Here is a 17,673-nt window from a genome sequence, read left to right on the forward strand (position 1 = left end):
CAAAATCATGAAAAAAATTCCTTAAAATAGATAACCAATGGTTTATCCAACTTCCCAGTATGTATGCAGTAGCGATGCTCAATGAGACAAGTCTTCAATAATCTGGAAGTTTACTTTGTAGGATGATGGAGCAGATTCACCATAAACTGCAGTCATACGATCTGGGATCTCCTTTGGCTTTTTCCCTTCTTTTGTGAGAAATTTTATCACTGAACAGTGCTCCAAATGTAGCAATTTCATACTTGATTCGCATGAGGACTCTCCTGAAGTCCTATCTCTTGGAATGTTAAATTCAAACTGAGCCGTAACTGTTCATGAGTAACTTTGAGACACGTCACAACATGCACAGACTTGTTTCAACATGTTTGCTACTTTCATTCATACTAGAGAATGACACGGGGAAAAAATTTGTCCCCGTCACCGCCCCGTCCCCAGCCGACTATCCTCTGCACCGCCCCGTCACCGCCATTCCCTTCACCGCCCCGTCACCGTCACCGCCATCCCTTTCACCGCCCCCTCACCGCCACTGCCATCCCTTTCACCGCCCCGTCACCGCCACTGCCATCCCATTCACCGCCCCGTCACCGTCACCGCAGCATGCATAAAAGCCTCAAACAGGTATGATTTTATATACTTATCTTTATTAACGTATAAAGGAAGCATACTTTACAACTTAGTTAACTATACAAAAACAAAACACAACCTGTACTTTTAATTGTCCTTATTTTTTAACCCGTGGATGAACAACAAATCATCCACAATCTCTGGATTCAATCTAGTTCTCCTTTCTTCCACAGTCCTTCCTGCAATAGAGAATGACCTCTCTGAAGAAGTGCTGGTAGCTGGAATGCACACCCCTGACCCCCATCCCCATCATAATAGTAAATAGTACTAATTGTAATGCAATTTCTTCCATTCATTTTTCATGTACACTACTGTATATAATATTAATTCATTATGGTAACCACAAAATTAAAAGAAACACAAAGCACACTGTATGCAGAAAAAATATTAATTAATATTTGTTTCATTTTTCAAAGTGGTCAAGACAGATGACTAAAATATGCAATGTCACTTCAGAAACAACTATAGAAAAATAGACAAATATAATGCAAAATATAGATAACTGATATAAATTCTCAAAACTGACACATTTTGATCACTAAATTGAAAATAGTCATTTTTCATACAATTTTTCTATCACTAATCTTCCCCCACCCCATATATATTCCGCAGGTTTTCAAAGAGGTCAAGGCAGATGATTTTATGCAATGTCACCTCAGGAACAACTATACAAAAATAGACAAATATACCCCCTCCCCTTTTACTAAATCGCAATAGCGGTTTTTAACGCAGGGAGATGCGCTGAATGCCCTGCACTGCTTTCGATGCTCATAGGATCCCTGTGCTAAAAACCGCTATTGTGATTTAGTAAAAGGGGGCCATCGTGCAAAATATAGACAGTAGATATAAATTCTCAAAACAGACACATTTTGATCACTAAACTGAAAATAAAATCATTTCTCCCACAAGTGGACATGCTTAGTTACGTCAGCTCTATGGCTGCTTTAACTGTAAGGTGCCTGAAGCTAAGGCTAAATGCTACCATTCTGTAAAGGAACCTGGGAGCCCATTCACTGCTATAGAATAGCGTTCCCTGTACAGTCTCAGGGTGCCTACGAGGAAGAACCCACTTGGAGAATTGCCCCTTATTTTTTTTTAAGGATTATAAAAACAGAAGCAATAATGTGAAAAACAAAATCCAGCCTTAAAACAGGCTGAATTAATTTGTGAACCATTATTTAAAGGATACTCAGAAAAAATATTGTTTTCCCTTAACTTAAATGAAATAAACATATTCCTATCCATCATTTGACTATAGCTAAGGGCAAAAGAACCTCATAGAGCTGCAGTGAAATAGAAAAGTGATTTTGTTTTACTGTAATCTCTGCATTAAGTAGATTTGTATACCCCAAGCTCCTTAAATCCTGATGCACTTCTAGCTTTTCCTGTATCAGACTTTGCAAGATTAATAAATGGAGCATTCTTCTGCCTGCCAGTTAAAGGATGAAAGAAAAAAAAAAAAAGCCTATAAAGTTCAAATCACAGCTTGACTAAACTCAAACTTTTTTGATTTCATTCTTCCTGGCTGACCACAATAAGCACCAAGGTTGGGGAAGGGGTAAAATGCGGACCTTACGGACCTGGCGGACCTCGCGGATCTATACCCATACCGCCTTAAAAATCTGAGGTCCATGTCGGTCCGTGTCCGTGGCGAGAGCAAGCAGAATCAGGTCCAATGTCCGTGCGTTTTTTTTTTTTTTTCTCAAATTGTATACCACTACACTTGCTGCTTTTACTTGCTTCGGGCCTTCCTCGTTGCTGGGACCTGCCTACTTTCTGTTTCCGCGAAGGCAGGACCCGGCAGCGAGGAAGGCCCGAAGCAAGTAAAAGCAGCAAGTTGTAAGCTTCCTTCCGGGGCTCTATTGTGTGCGTGCTGGCTTCCCTTCTCTTCCCTCCGAAACCAGAAGTAGCATCCCGGGGGGAGAGGGGGGGGAAGAGAAGGGAAGCCGGCACGCACACGATAGAGCCCCGGAGGGAAGCTTACAACTTGCTGCTTTTACTTGCTTCGGGCCTTCCTCGCTGCCGGGTCCTGCCTTCGCGGAAACCGAAAGTAGGCAGGTCCCGGCAATGAGGAAGGCCTGAAGCAAGTAAAAGCATGCAAGGCAGGCGTCAAAATTTTCAGCGCGAGTCAGCCCAGGAATGAGCAGGATTAGCTGGGCGGTCATCTAAATCAGCCGGGGAGAACACTTACTTGTACCTGACGAAGTTTTCAGGTTTTCAGCTCCTCCCAGTGAAATGAGTGAAAAGTGAATCCAATCGAGCAAAAAGAACTGACTAATGAAGAGCCTGTATATTAGGGGGCGGAGTCAATGCGGCAACGTGCAAGTTGGGTAGAGAGTTGGAGACAAACATGGCCGCCGGAAAAAATCTGACACCCGGTCCCGAACCAAAGACACACGGTGAAGACAAGGTAAACCCAACCCCTCAACAATGGCCACCAAAAAAATAGAGGCAGGAAGGTACATAGAAGGGGGTACATTTGCCTGCGGGGACAAATCTTTTCACCGTTTTTGCGGGCGGTGAAAACTTTTGTCCCCGTGTCTGCGGCGATTTGGCTATGGAGTCTCCATAACCCGCAGCCAAACCGCAGCCACGCCTCGGTTCCCTGCGGGGATCGCTCCCCATGTCATTCTCTAATTCATACTCAGGCAGATAAATTATTGAACGTTCCTCATACATGCAGACTATAAATAAAGCTGTAATGTATTAATACCTTCACTTTTGCCTTCCTATAAAAACAAATAGCATTGTATTACAAAAGCAGCCACTATTTCTAAGCTTACTTTTTTCTTTTTAAATGGCAAAAATTCAAGAAGTTAGACAAAATGACAGGATACCAAACAGAAAACATATTTCACTCATGAGGTAATAATCCCAGAAGAAACCTTAACACTAACAGAGGAATTTCTTCCATGTTTTTCTAATTTATCAAGTTTGGTTAGATATGTTTTTATTATCCCCGATTAACATAGTAAATATGTTTAAATGCTAGGATTCCACAGCTCTCATTTTGAGGATATTTGCAGAATGCTAGACACCCTTATTGTCTTTATATGTTATTTTTATAAAAAGAATCATTTCCAAAAAAATTTACTCAAGGCATTCTTCCATTTGTCATGTGCATAAATCTTTTTAAGGTTTACTTCAGAGAGCATCAATACAGTATTCTAGCAGCTACTATATACAGGTCCTAAGAAAAACTGAATTTTAAATTACTAACTTTTTACTGAGAACAACAGGAGAATCAGCCACATAAGTGGATGAGGGAATCTGTGTGGAAATTCCTTTGTACATGGTGTCAGTTGGATACATTTTCTCTCATGTGATTTACAAATCAGGAAGATGTTCATTTCTCTTTGACAGAGCCTTCTTAAGTAGTGGCTTCTTCCTTATAATAGTTAATAGTTTAATAGTTAAATCACTTAATATACCACACTTCAAACAGTTGTCAGAGTAGTGTACATATTATAAAACCAAAGAAAGAGTGGGGAAGGGACAGAACACATCAACCTAAGGAACAAATGTAATTTTATTATACCGTAAACGAAAATAACTTTAAAACATATCATATATGTAAAACCAAGCCTTATGTAAAGTCCAAGTCAAAAGACAAGGCAAAAACACACTGGAAATCTACACACAGCGTTAAAATTGTGCAGATTGTCAGTGCGGTTTTGGCTTGTCTTATGAAGAGTCTCTTATTGAGTGCTACCCACTGGCCGACCCCTGAGGAAGGCTTTTCTACAGAAGCCAAAACATGGACCGTGTTGGGTCCATTAAATCAACAAGACTTGGACTTTATATAAGGCTTAGTTTTACATATATGATATGTTTGTAAGTTAATTTCATTTACAATAAAATTACATTTGTCGGGGGATGCATTGCTTGGTGGCGGGAGAGAGTGGGCATGTCTCCCGCTGCCAGGGGTTGTCGGGTGGGGTTGCTTGATGTCGGTAGAGGAATTGTCATCTTTCCCGCTGCTGGGGGGGTATCGGGGAGGTGTTGCTTGGTGGTGGGGGGAGTGGGCATCTTTCTAGCTGCCGGTGGGGTGTCGGGTGCATTGCTTGGCGGCAGAAGAGAATGGAAATCTCTCCTGCTACCTGAGGGGGGGGGGGATAGGTATCTGGTGGGGGGTTGCTTCACTTCAGTGGCTCTATTTGTTGGGGGGGGGGGGTTGTCTTTATTTTGCATTTTATTCTGTGCATGTGCCCATTGCTAACACCAGCTATGGACCCATGCAAATTTAGTGAACCTTCACAACTCTACGTTTTAGGGAGAATGACTCTTTTTTAAAAATCGCCTCAATAATGGCTGTGACAGCGGCCTATCGGTTTATAATGACAATTTTTTAGAATCTAGCCCTCTATCTCTTCCTTTTAAGCTCACCTGAACTACTTCCTGTGTTTTCCCTCTTCTCCCCTCCCCCCTCCCTGAAGCTGTCTCTCTCTCTCTCTCTGAGCTGTACTGGCCAAAAGGGGAAGTGCCTGATTTTCTTAAGGGACAGTTTCACTCTGAGGAGAAGTGCTATGCAGTGGAAGGGTTACTGTTTCATAGTCTCTGTCACACACTACTATGATCGTGAGACAGAACAACAGTCCATGAAATTCAAGACCTAGAAGTCAGCAGGAAAGGGCATGGCCACAGTGTTTTGGGATCAGGAAAATGTTTCAAGGGGGGGTGGCGCAAACAGTTAAAGCAGAATACTACTGTAACTTGCTGTGCCGATTAAAGGAGGCATTGAAAGAAAAAAGGAGAGGGAAGCTATGGAAAGAACAGTGCACCTGTTCATAAGACTGGCAAAATGATGGATGTTTTTATGCATTTGGGGTTTCAGTGCATAGACCATCCACCCTACTCACTAGATCTTGCTCCATCTGACTATTTTCTGTTTCCAAACCTTAAAAAGAGTTTGAAAGGGTGACAATTTTTGAGTGATTTGGAGGTGATTGCAGTTTTTCAGTGACTAGACAGAGTATTTTTGGGAAGGGTAACCAAAACTTCAAGACACAATGTGCGCCAATGTTCTGGATCAGCTACTGGAAGGCAGCTATATTCTCCTAGAGCCAGTCAAAATCTTGTCCCTTGCTTTGACTGGAGAGCTAGTTGAGTCTTCTGGATGCACTGCTGGTGTGGGTGAGAGTGCTGAGGCTGAGTTTGTTAGGAAGGACAAGAAGGAGTAACCTAAACCTTTGAGAGTAGTAGATACTCTTTCAAGCTCCCATGACCATTTGGAATCAGACTCAAGGTACTCTTCCTGAGAGAAATGAGTCCTTGCTGGCTTGGTCTAAAGGATGTACATCCCGGCATCTCAGGGCACTGAGGTACAGATCCATCACCCAACCCTGGGGAAGTTTCCTCCTCTGATGTAGAGCAGGTCACTGCATGGGCCAGCCCTGAATCCAATGCCAATCGAGGCAAAGGTGTCGGTGGCTGCTCCACAGGCAAAGCCTGGGTCTCCAAGAAAGGGTGGAGCTGTGCTTTGGTTTAGCAATGATTTGAGATAAGAGGGGGTGCTGAAAAGTTCTCAGTCCAACCAAGAAGGTTATATGCCACCATGAAACTTATAGGTTATTCCACATATTCCACATATTCAAGTTTCATGGTGGCATATAACCTTCTTGGTTGGACTGAGAACTTTTCAGCACCCCCTCTTATCTCAAATCATTGCTAAACCAAAGCACAGCTCCACCCTTTCTTGGAGACCCAGGCTTTGCCTGTGGAGCAGCCACCGACACCTTTGCCTCGATTGGCATTGGATTCAGGGCTGGCCCATGCAGTGACCTGCTCTACATCAGAGGAGGAAACTTCCCCAGGGTTGGGTGATGGATCTGTACCTCAGTGCCCTGAGATGCCGGGATGTACATCCTTTAGACCAAGCCAGCAAGGACTCATTTCTCTCAGGAAGAGTACCTTGAGTCTGATTCCAAATGGTCATGGGAGCTTGAAAGAGTATCTACTACTCTCAAAGGTTTAGGTTACTCCTTCTTGTCCTTCCTAACAAACTCAGCCTCAGCACTCTCACCCACACCAGCAGTGCATCCAGAAGACTCAACTAGCTCTCCAGTCAAAGCAAGGGACAAGATTTTGACTGGCTCTAGGAGAATATAGCTGCCTTCCAGTAGCTGATCCAGATGACCCTGGTAAAGAGGGAAGCTGAATTTTTTTCCAAACAAGGTGGCCTCTTATAACCTCTGACTGGTGGGTTCTCCAAATTTTCCATCATGATTACACACTTCATTGACAATAATTTTCTCCAAATTGCCTGCCAAGAGCATTTATCTCAATGCTCTGCACAAGAAGATACTTGCATAGGAACTCTCCATCCTTCTACAGACCAATGCTGTCAAACCCGTTCCACCAAGGGAACAAGGGAAGGGATTCTATTACAGGTACTTCCTTGTGCCCAACAAAACAGGACGATCATGTCCCATCCTAGACTTTAAGGGCCTGAACAAGTATCTAGACCAGTGTTTTTCAACCTTTTTTGGGCAAAGGCACACTTGTTTCATGAAAAAAATCACGAGGCACACCACCATTAGAAAATGTTAAAAAATTTAACTCTGTGCCTATATTGACTATATATAAAGTAATTCTCTTGAATAGGAATCAAATAAACACAAAGAAAGTATTTTATAATGCTGCCACCGCCAACAACACCATTGGCGGCGGTGGCACTCAAGTGGCTAAAGAGCCGCAGTTTGCCGGCCTAGGGACAACACTGGAGGGTGGCCAGCTGTGCACCCCCTTGGGACGTAAACCCGGGGTGGGGCAGACTGCCCCCCCCCCACCCTGGTATGCCACTATCTATACCTCACTCCCTCCCTATGACCAAAAATTCTCCTTTCTTCTATTCCCCGTGTACACAACCATCTCTTTCCCTCCCTTCCTCTCTCCAAAGTCCATGCCTTCTGTGTCCAAACACTCATTCCCTCCCTTCCTCTCTCCAAAGTCCATGCCTTCTGTGTCCAAACACTCATTCCCTCCCTTCCTCTCTCCCAAGTCCATTTCTTCTGTGTCCAAAAACGCATTCCCTCCCCCACCTCAGCATCTCTTTCCCTCCCTTCCTCTCTCCCAAGTTCATGCCTTGTGTCCAAACACTCATTCCCTCCCTTCCTCTCTCCAAAGTCCATGCCTTCTGTGTCCAAACACTCATTCCCTCCCTTCCTCTCTCCCAAGTCCATTTCTTCTGTGTCCAAAAACGCATTCCCTCCCCCACCTCAGCATCTCTTTCCCTCCCTTCCTCTCTCCCAAGTCCATTTCTTCTGTGTCCAAAAACGCATTCCCTCCCCCACCTCAGCATCTCTTTCCCTCCCTTCCTCTCTCCCAAGTTCATGCCTTGTGTCCAAAACGCACTCCCTCCCCCCTTTTGTGTTCCGTGTTTGCCTCCCAGCCCATCTTTGCAGCTTTCTCAGCAAAACGAAGCTCAAGCCGTGAGGCTTGTCTTCTGCTTCCTGCCTGCCCTGCCGCGCACAAATAGCCGAACGGAAGTATTCTCCGACGTCAGCGCTGACGTCGGAGGGCAGGCTTTGCTTAAGCCCTCCCTCCGACGTCAGCGCTGACATCGGGGAACGCTTGCGATCAGCTATATGTTAGCTGCAGGGCAGGCAGGAACAGAAGACGAGCCTCGCGGCTCGAGATGTATTGAACTCCGCGGGTCCCCCGTCCAGCTCTCTCCTGTCCACGTGGGGCGGACCGCCCCTCTCCCTAGACTGGTGGTACTGCCCTGATGGCGGCCCTGACCGTACGGCACACCAGGCAACATCTCGCGGCACACTAGTGTGCCGCGGAACAGCGGTTGAAAAACACTGATCTAGACAAAAAGAAATTCAGTCACAATTCTCTAACCGGCACTGTCGTGTGATTGACATGCAATCGGCGGCTGCTTTTAGGGTGGCCACTGACATGGGTGCCGATTAGAGAATCTGGAGTTATCTGATAAGATCTACTTTCTCCATTACGAACACAAAACAGAAAAAACAAATAAATAAGATTGTTGCCAGAGGATTAAGTCAAGGTAACAAGCATAGCAGGATTCAAGAAAGGTTTGGACAATTTTCTAGAGGAAGAATCTATACAAAATAATTAGCCTGCTAGACATGGAAGAGCTATTGCTCATTCCTGGAAATGAGCTTTGAGGAATAGATCTACATTTTGGAATCTGCTGGGTACTTGTGGGCCAGAACTGGCGCATTCTTGGAAATACTATGCAGGGCTTAATGGACCTTGGTCAGACTCAGCATGTTTTTATTGAGTGCTTTTTATGTTTACTGTGGCTAAAGTTATGCACACTGTATAATTTATATACCTACTTTTAGCTGGCTAAAAAAAAAAAAATCAATATTTCTGTTCTTTAATAAATGTTTACACTTCTATTTCTTTTTCTGCTAGTCCTTTTGACAATGATAAACTGATGCTGTCAGCTGGTGCCACACCGAAGTTTACTCTGGGTAACAGAAAAGCCTCCTTATATAACTGGACCCCACCAAATACCCCTTACTTCAAAGAGAAATATAATTGTGTAAGTTTGCTGTCTGAGAACTGATAGAGAACTGTTTGAAGCAATGCACATCTGCATTATTTATGTGGTAGATACTGTTGAAACATGATGTTATATGTGGACAGGCAGCCTTCAAAACTCATTTTCAAAGATAAATATTGATTTATCCTGGAAAGGAGCTTTTTAAGACGGTCCTTCCTAAAGATGGATAAAAGTTCATGTGAAGCCATATTTTCAAAGCACTTACCCCCTCTTTTACTAAGGTGCGCTAACCGATGAACGCGCGCTAATCGCTAACACGTCCATAGACTAACATGCACACGTTAGCGTTTAGCGTGCGCTAAATCGATTAACGTGTGCTAATCAGCGCACCTTAGTAAAAGAGGACCTTAGACTTGGAAAGGCACACAGTAACCTATGAAACTTTGTAAGTCTAAGAGCTAGATGCACTAAACAGGGTTGGTAATACTGTGTGGGTCCGCTGCGATCCGATTTTTGGCCGATTCCAAAAGAGTGATTTATGCACAAACAAGTTTGCATGCAAATGATTTGTGTGGAGGTTCACCATAATCACTATCTCTCCAGTCCGATAGATCATTTTGAGAGCAACTCTCACACATGCGCAAAGCCAGCAGGGGAAGCTTGAATAGCTGAGAGGCTGGGGAAGCCCCGAAGCAACATCCTGTCACTTAGCTGTTCGGGACAGAAAACCTTTTTGTTCTTTCTTTTTTTTTTTTTTTAAATGAACACAGATGTGCATGTTACCCACACACAATATCTGTCCCCATTAAAAATATCTGTCCCTATTTTAAAAAGTCATGCCGGCCCCTCCTCCCAACCACAGCTGTTGCAAACCTCCAACCAAAACAGCGGGTCCCCGAACCCCCCTGCCGATGATGGCCACCCCTGTGAGAGACAGAAGGAATGCCCACTCCCTCCTGCCTCAGCAACCTTGTGCAGAGAATATGGCAGGAGGGATGCCCAATCCCTCTTGCCAATGGAGACCCCCTTGCACCAGGCATCCCCCGCAAACCATCCCCTACCTTCCCCGTCCCAAAAAAAAGGTAGGAGGGATGCCCACTCCTTCATGCCACTGGATGCTCTCCCGAACCTTGCCTCCCTCTGCTCCCCCCCCCCCGTACCTTTATCAGAAGTTGAGATCAGGAGGAACGCTCGGTCCCTCTGGCTCCAAGAACCACCAATCCAAAATAGTGGGCTTTCCCCTCCCCAGTGCATCATGTGATGCACAGAGAGGGGCCTTAGGCTCCTCCCTCTATTCTGGAAGGGAGGAGGCTAAAGGCCCGATTGGTTCAGATGCCTAAGGCCCCTCCCCTTCAGCGCTACTCAGGTGGGTTCCTGCTTCTTGCCTTCAGCTTCTTGTAGGACCACAGGCAGCAGCTCCTGCATGTGGCTGACCCAGAAGGCTTCCCTCTGACGTCTGCTCTGATGTCGGAGGGAAGGCTTCCAGGTTGGGTTGGGTGGCATGTTGGGAGCATGCACGAGGCTTTGTTGAGGGGCGCGTGTGGCTAGAGGGTAGGAAGGAGGTCTGTTGAGGTAACATGGGACCTCCGGTGACAGCGGTAATGACTGACAACAGTGGCTCTACCTTGAGGAGGAAGAGGTGTGGGAGACCTAAGCAGTGCCGCATACTCCCCACCAGCAGTTCATGTACCCCTCACTTGTTGAGAACTTATGAACTAGAGGATAGTTAGATTAGCTTTTCGAAGATAATCCTTCAGATCAGAGATAAGTAGATGAAGATAGCTATCAGTTTATAAGAGTAAAACATCAAAGTATTCAAATGACAGTCTTACAGGAAGAGGGAGGGAAAGGTGGGAGACAGGGAGATAAGGAAGGGTGATATGAAGGTGTATGAACAGTAAAAATTATGTTTTGTAATGGGAGAGGAAGCCAATGTCTTTAAGTCCTGTCTAGTAGATTTCAAAATGTTTTATCATTTTGATCTCAAAGGTCTTGCATTCCTGGATTGTCTTACAATTTCCTTTTAATATTATCACCATAAATTCACTGATGCAGTGTTCTGGTTTTCTGAAATGTTGTCCCACAGAGGTGATATCCTAGTTGGCATTGCAATTTTTAATATGATATCTGTGTAAATTAATCCTAGTCTTTAGCATCTGGCTTGTTTCTCCAATATAGCATCCTTCTCTACACCTTTTGCATTGAATGATATAATCTATATTTGAAGATGAGCATGTGAAGGATCCACTTATGATGAATGTTTTTCCCATGTGGGTGACTGTGGGATCTTGTGAAATATGTTGGCATATTTTGCAGCTAGATTTGTTTCAGGTTGGGTGAATGTCAAAAGGCCAACATGGGTGGGGTTGAGAATATTTCTTTCAGTAATTCTTCTCCCTGGAGTAGTGGCTGTAGATCTTTTATGATTTTCCTCATTTTTTCTAGCTCTGGATTGTATGTCACTGTCAGGAGTATTAATTCTGTGGTCTTCTTGCCTTTCTACTGCAATAGGTTTTCTCTGAGTATTTCAAGGGAGGAGACAATATTCTTTTTGTTTAAAGATTCAGTCAGAGTTTTGAGGTGTTTGTCTTTTGGGTCGAAGCAGATAGGTGGTATTGTGTAGCTTGGCTGTGTACGATGGGGGGTTTTCTGTGTGAGGGATGGAAGCTTGAGTTGTGGAGAAAGCTGCATCGGTCTGTAAATTTTCTGTATAAAGATGTTTGTATATATCCATTGTTGATAGAAACAGTGGTATCTAGAAAGTTGACTTTCTCTGAGTAGTCCATTTTTAATTTGATTGTTGGATGGTATGTATTGAAAGAATTATAAAACCATTTGAGAGTCTCTTCTCCCTCAGTCTAAATCAGGGGTGTCCAACCTTTTGGCTTCCCTGGGCCGCATTGGCCGAAAAAAATGTTTCTGGGGCTGCACAAACGCGCAAATGCTGCAGCAAGACAGAGGAGGGAGCCAGCAAGATGGTAAACACCCGGGGGCAGCAGAGGAAAACACTGCATCGCCCTTGACCGGGGCCACACAAAATACTTCATGGGGGCCGTATGCGGCCCTTGGGCTGCAGGTTGGACACCCCTGGTCTAAATCATAAAAATGAGATCAATGTACTAGTAGTATATTAGGACTTTTTTCTGATGTATTCAGAAATGTCTCTTCCAGTCCTGCCATGAAGAGGTTAGCTTATTGTGGTGGCCATAGTAGTGCCTGCGATTTGCAGATAGATACTATTAAAGCAGAACTAGTTTTGAGTTAGAATGAATTTGATTAATGCTGAATTAGCTTCCGGTGAGTATTGATGGTAGATGGTTTTAGGAATCTTTCACATGCAGCAATGCCATCGGTATGGAGGATGTTTGCTGTATAATGATTCTACATTAATTGTGACTAGCAGTGCATTAGGTGGTAGCTGCTTGATATTTTTTAATTTGTTCAGAAAGTCTGTGATGTCTTGTATGAAGCTCGTTGTCTTGTGCACTAGGGGTTTTTAAATTCCCTCTATAAGTCCAGATATTTCCTCTATGAGGGTGTTAATACTAGATATGATTGGTCTCCAGGGTTGCCTGGTTTGTGGATTTTTGTTAGCATGTAGAATGTGCCCACAGAAGGATGGTTAGGTATGAGGTTTTTTTAACATGGTTGTACTTGCTTTGGGAGTGTTTGATAAAGTTTTTCAGCTATTTCATGTAATCCAGTGTGGGTTCTTTAGTCAGTTCTTATAGTATGTTTTGTCTGAGAATTGTCTGTGTCCTCCTTCAATATATTTCTGTGTGTCCATAATCACTACAGAGCCGCCTTTGTAAGTTTGATGACAATGTTTTGATTATTTTGTAAGCTTTTTATGGCAGCTCATTCTGGTGGAGAAAGGTTGTATAGAATTTTCTTTGCTAGAAAGTTGTGATTTTACCTTTCTATGTAAGTGTCTAGTTTTGTGTTTTTGTCCATCCTAGTGCAAAGCCCATGGGTAAAAATATCTATATATTTTGTATCAAAATGTGCACTGTTGAAAAATGTCCTGTAGTGGAAAATTTTCAATTATTTCTATGCATGAATAGCTTTCTAACTTTATTTAGCTGGCACAAATTTTCCATCCCTAATGGTGTTAAACATCAGTGCATTATTCCATAATGCATGTTTTTTATTTATACTGAAAGGAGATATTCCTGGGGCCATGTTTCTAAGCAGGCTTCAACTACGTAGAAAAAGTAGGACTAAGTTACTGTGCATTCGTTGTAGCTGTAGCAGCTTCCCAAGCAAAGGTACATGTGAACTCTTGCTTTGAGAAATGATGCAAAATCCCTGGCTATGCACAGGCTTTGTCCCAGTGTGAACAGTTGGAAAATTGGCCTGGTTAAATTCTGGTAGGGCAAAGAGTAGGACTGTGTAGCTTAGCTTAAGCCCCTGTTCATCAACTCAATGAAAAGCTCAAGGACTGTGACCATAGGAAATGCCTACACTTTGAGAATAAATGAAAGTGCTTTTCTAAAAAAAAAAAAAAAATCTGTAAGTTTTATTTTTAGAAATTTCCTGAATATTTAAGGGATGCTTACAACACATGAATTCTATTTTAGGAAAATAATAATATTTAAAAAAACAGAGTTGCAGTAGCATTCTGTGGCATCACATTCACTTTGCAACAGACGAGATCTCATAGCATTACTATACTCAAATTTTCTGCATCACTTCCTTCAAAGACCAAAATGTTAGAAATATTTAATATAGAGTAAACTCAGCCTGAATCCATTAAATATTTCATTGCTAAACTGTTAAATTCTTTCAACAGCTCCCCAGCAATTCCCTTAATTTGGGGGGTGGGGGTGGGGGGTGGTAGCAAAGAAAGATTTATGGTAGCATTACAAATGACCGCACATAGAATAGGTACCATTTGACTTCTGGTATGTATGACATCCTGGCCTATGTTTTTATAGTAAGAAAGTGGTTCAATATTAATATTTTAGGAAGAGACTTTAATATACACTTCAAGGACTGCCATTTTCATTTACGACAAGGAAGGGAAAGGATTTGGGGTTTAGCTCATGCCTTCTTTAGTTGCGGCTCATGGAAAATTACATTCAGGTACAATTGGTATTTTCCTTTCCCTGGAAGGCTTTCAATCTAAGTTTGTATCTGAGGCATTGGAGGGTTAAGTGACTGATCTAGAACAGCAATGGCTGCTTCTGATACCTTCTGAGTTCCTTTGTAGTTTTTAGATGACAAATATGCATAGATAGACCATAGACTCAAACATTCATCCAGAAAATAAGATACTTACGGACACAAACCCATTCCTTGCCACTCAAGGCAATAAACCACCAACAGCTTCCCAACTAGCAGACCATTTCAAACACAAGATCATTACAATCAGAACTACCTTCAACAACTCAACTACCAAACTCTACGAGATAATAACCCCCACAACGGAAGAAGCCATATCTGCAGACAGAACATGGACCACTTTCCCAACCCTACAATGGCCTGATTTGAACCGACTATACAAAAAATACAGCCACACCTCATGCGACTTGAACTACTGCCCATCGTATCTGCTTACAAATGCCTCCCTTAAATTCAAAACCAGCCTCATGCAATGGATTCAAAGCACTCTCATAGAAGGTCAATTCCCACAAGATCTTGGAGAGATTATAATCACACCCCTACTGAAAGACCAAAAAGGCCCTATAGACGCTCCTACCAACTATAGACCTATTGCTTCGATCCCATTATATGTCAAACTGATTGAAGGACTTGTGGCTCAATACCTCACCAACTACCTAGTTGACCATAATATACTTCATTCCTCTCAATCAGGATTTAGATCTCACCACAGCACGGAAACACTACTAGCAACACTACTAGACATAGCCCGACAATACCTCAGTAAAGGACACAGGATCCTAATTATCCAACTAGATCTTTCCGCCGCCTTCGATCTAGTTGATCACACCATATTACTCCAGATACTTGATGCAATCGGGATCTCAGGGGTGGTTTACAACTGGTTCCAAGGATTCCTTAAAACAAGAACGTACAGAGTTATGACAAACAACACGAAATCTAACCCATGGTCAAATCCATGCGGAGTCCCGCAGGGGTTACCACTATCGCCCATTCTATTCAATCTCTTCATCTCCTCCCTCAGTACCACTTTAGACAACCTAAATGTAACATCATTCAGCTACGCAGATGACATAACTATTCTCCTCCCCTTCGAAACCCAAGACCACACCTCAACAGGACACCTGGAAATAATTCTGGATGAAGTAGAAAAATGGATGACAAACCACAAACTGAAACTAAACTCGGACAAAACCAAATTCCTAATGCTTGAAACGGACAAAAACCCATCCATAACAGACCTAGAAATTAAAGCAACCAAATACCCAATCCAGACCTCACTCAGAATCTTGGGAGTGCTGAGAGACAGATGCTGCACTATGCAGACCCAAATCAACAAAACTACCCAAAAAGCATTCTTCACAATGCGCAACATAAGAAAAATAAGGAAATTCTTTGACAAAGAACACTACAGGATCATTGTACAATCCCTGGTACTAGGTCTTGTGGACTACTGCAATATCCTATATCTACCATGCCCCACAAACATGATCAAAAAACTTCAAACCGTTCAGAACACAGCTCTTAGACTAATTTACTCACTCGGAAAATTTGACCACATCACCAATGCCTACCTAGACTCACATTGGCTACCGATTCGAGCCAGAATTCAATTCAAACTATACTGTCTACTCTTCAAAGTAATTAACGGTACTGCACCTACCTATCTAAATGATCGCCTAAACCGTAACCTTCCACCCAGAACAAGAAGAACACTGACATCATTCTCATACCCACCACTCAAGGGTACTCATCGCAAAAAGCTTTATGATAGCCTCCTGGCAACACATGCAGCAAAACTCGAACCTTCCATCACCAGATTGTTAACCACAACATCCGACCTCAAGACATTCCGTAAAGAAATCAAAACACTGCTGTTCAAAAAGTATATACAATCTACCTAATCTCCCTCACCTCATCCCCCAAGAAATCAAAACACTGCTGTTCAAAACATCTTCCGATGTTATTAAGTCTTTACCATCATTCTGTTATTAAGTCTATATCCTCAATCTGTATTCTCCAATGTCATGTACCCTCATGGAAATGTCCAGTTCTCTTCTTATGTAATCCGCTTTGAACTGCAAGGTACAAGCGGAATAAAAATCACTAATGTAATGTAATGTAATGTAATATTTAATATGATACCAGCAGAATAATCAGTTCACACAGCCTCTGGTTACAATATAGAAGGTATTCATGGTAATCTCTTGCTTCCCTTGCACAGGGAGGGGACATTAAAGGTCAGAGCAACCAATCAAAATATGTACATGTGCATAGAGTCTAGCCAAGATAATGTGCATGTATACTGAAAGGTCCAGTATGTAAAAGAAGGGCAGATGAGATATTAGATCAGTAAATAGCAAATAGTCTCTGTTCTTAGCAAAATCAGTCTTTATTCTGTAAATCTTTGATTGATCCCAATCAGGATCCTAGTTTCGGCAACTAATATTTCCTTCATCAGGGGACAATATAATCAAAGTCTAAAACAAAACATCTAAAATAATATAAATAAAAAATAATGAATACATATCCATCTAAAAGATTCTAAATGAAAACCATATGCATATGTACTCATTATATTTTATTTATACTGTTCTATATGTTTTGTTAGGTCAGTAAAATTCAGGAGCGGTATGTCAAATCTTAAATAAACATAAACTTTGATTATATTGTCCTCTGATGAAGACAATATTAGTTGCCGAAACTAGGATCCTAGTTGGAATCAATAAAGGTTTTACAAAATAAAGATTGATTTTGATAAGAACAGAGCCTATTTGCTGTTTACTGATCTGACATCTCATCTGTCCTTTTATGTACTTGGACTTTCTTGCAGGGTGGATATATTTTGTCCTTTCTTTCTGGCTGCATGTATACCCAAAGGAGTTTTTCTCTTCCTCAGTTATTAATTGATAGGCGGTGAAGGGCTGTGGCTGTGGTAGGGGGGATTCAATGACAAAGCATCACAAACATGAGCATGTTAGATAAGAAAAACATATGAGGCTAAAGGTAAGGCTTTGGATTCCTAGGGAGCAACTTCTGAAAATCCCAATTCACAGCCTGTGTGGGCTCAATTTCCAATAACAAAAGCAGGTTTGTTCCATTCTACATTAGTGACCAGCCCAAGATCAAAAGGAGTTTCATGTACACTGTTGCGGTCTAATAATGGATCAAGCAATAATATATCTTGGAAGTGAAACTTTCTTTCACACATTGATTTTAGCTCAATCCTTCTTTCATTACCTATTGTAATTTATTCATTCATGAGTCCATCATTTTTTAAAAACATTTTTATTCAAATATTTTCTGACATAATTTTAGTTTTGGATAAAATATAGTTTAAATATTTTTGAGATTTCTTTTTTTCACCACAATTGAAGCAGTTTGATCTATAGAATTAGATCAATGGAGTGGGTTTGATTCCTACTATAGATCCTGGTGATCTTGGG

General features: G+C 42.3%; 1 protein-coding gene across 5 annotated transcripts in view; it reads left to right on the plus strand.

Moving 5' to 3' along the window:
• RIPOR3 (RIPOR family member 3) overlaps positions 1–17,673 on the plus strand; it is a 229,110-nt gene that overhangs the window by 174,220 nt on the left and 37,217 nt on the right. For all 5 annotated transcript variants that reach the window (XM_033915149.1, XM_033915148.1, XM_033915152.1 and 2 more), the window contains one exon: positions 9,013–9,142. In XM_033915149.1, coding sequence (XP_033771040.1) covers positions 9,013–9,142 — 130 coding nt within the window. The remainder of the gene's footprint in view (positions 1–9,012; positions 9,143–17,673) is intronic.

Source organism: Geotrypetes seraphini, chromosome 11 (assembly GCF_902459505.1).
Source record: "Geotrypetes seraphini chromosome 11, aGeoSer1.1, whole genome shotgun sequence".
Lineage (NCBI taxonomy): Eukaryota > Metazoa > Chordata > Amphibia > Gymnophiona > Dermophiidae > Geotrypetes > Geotrypetes seraphini.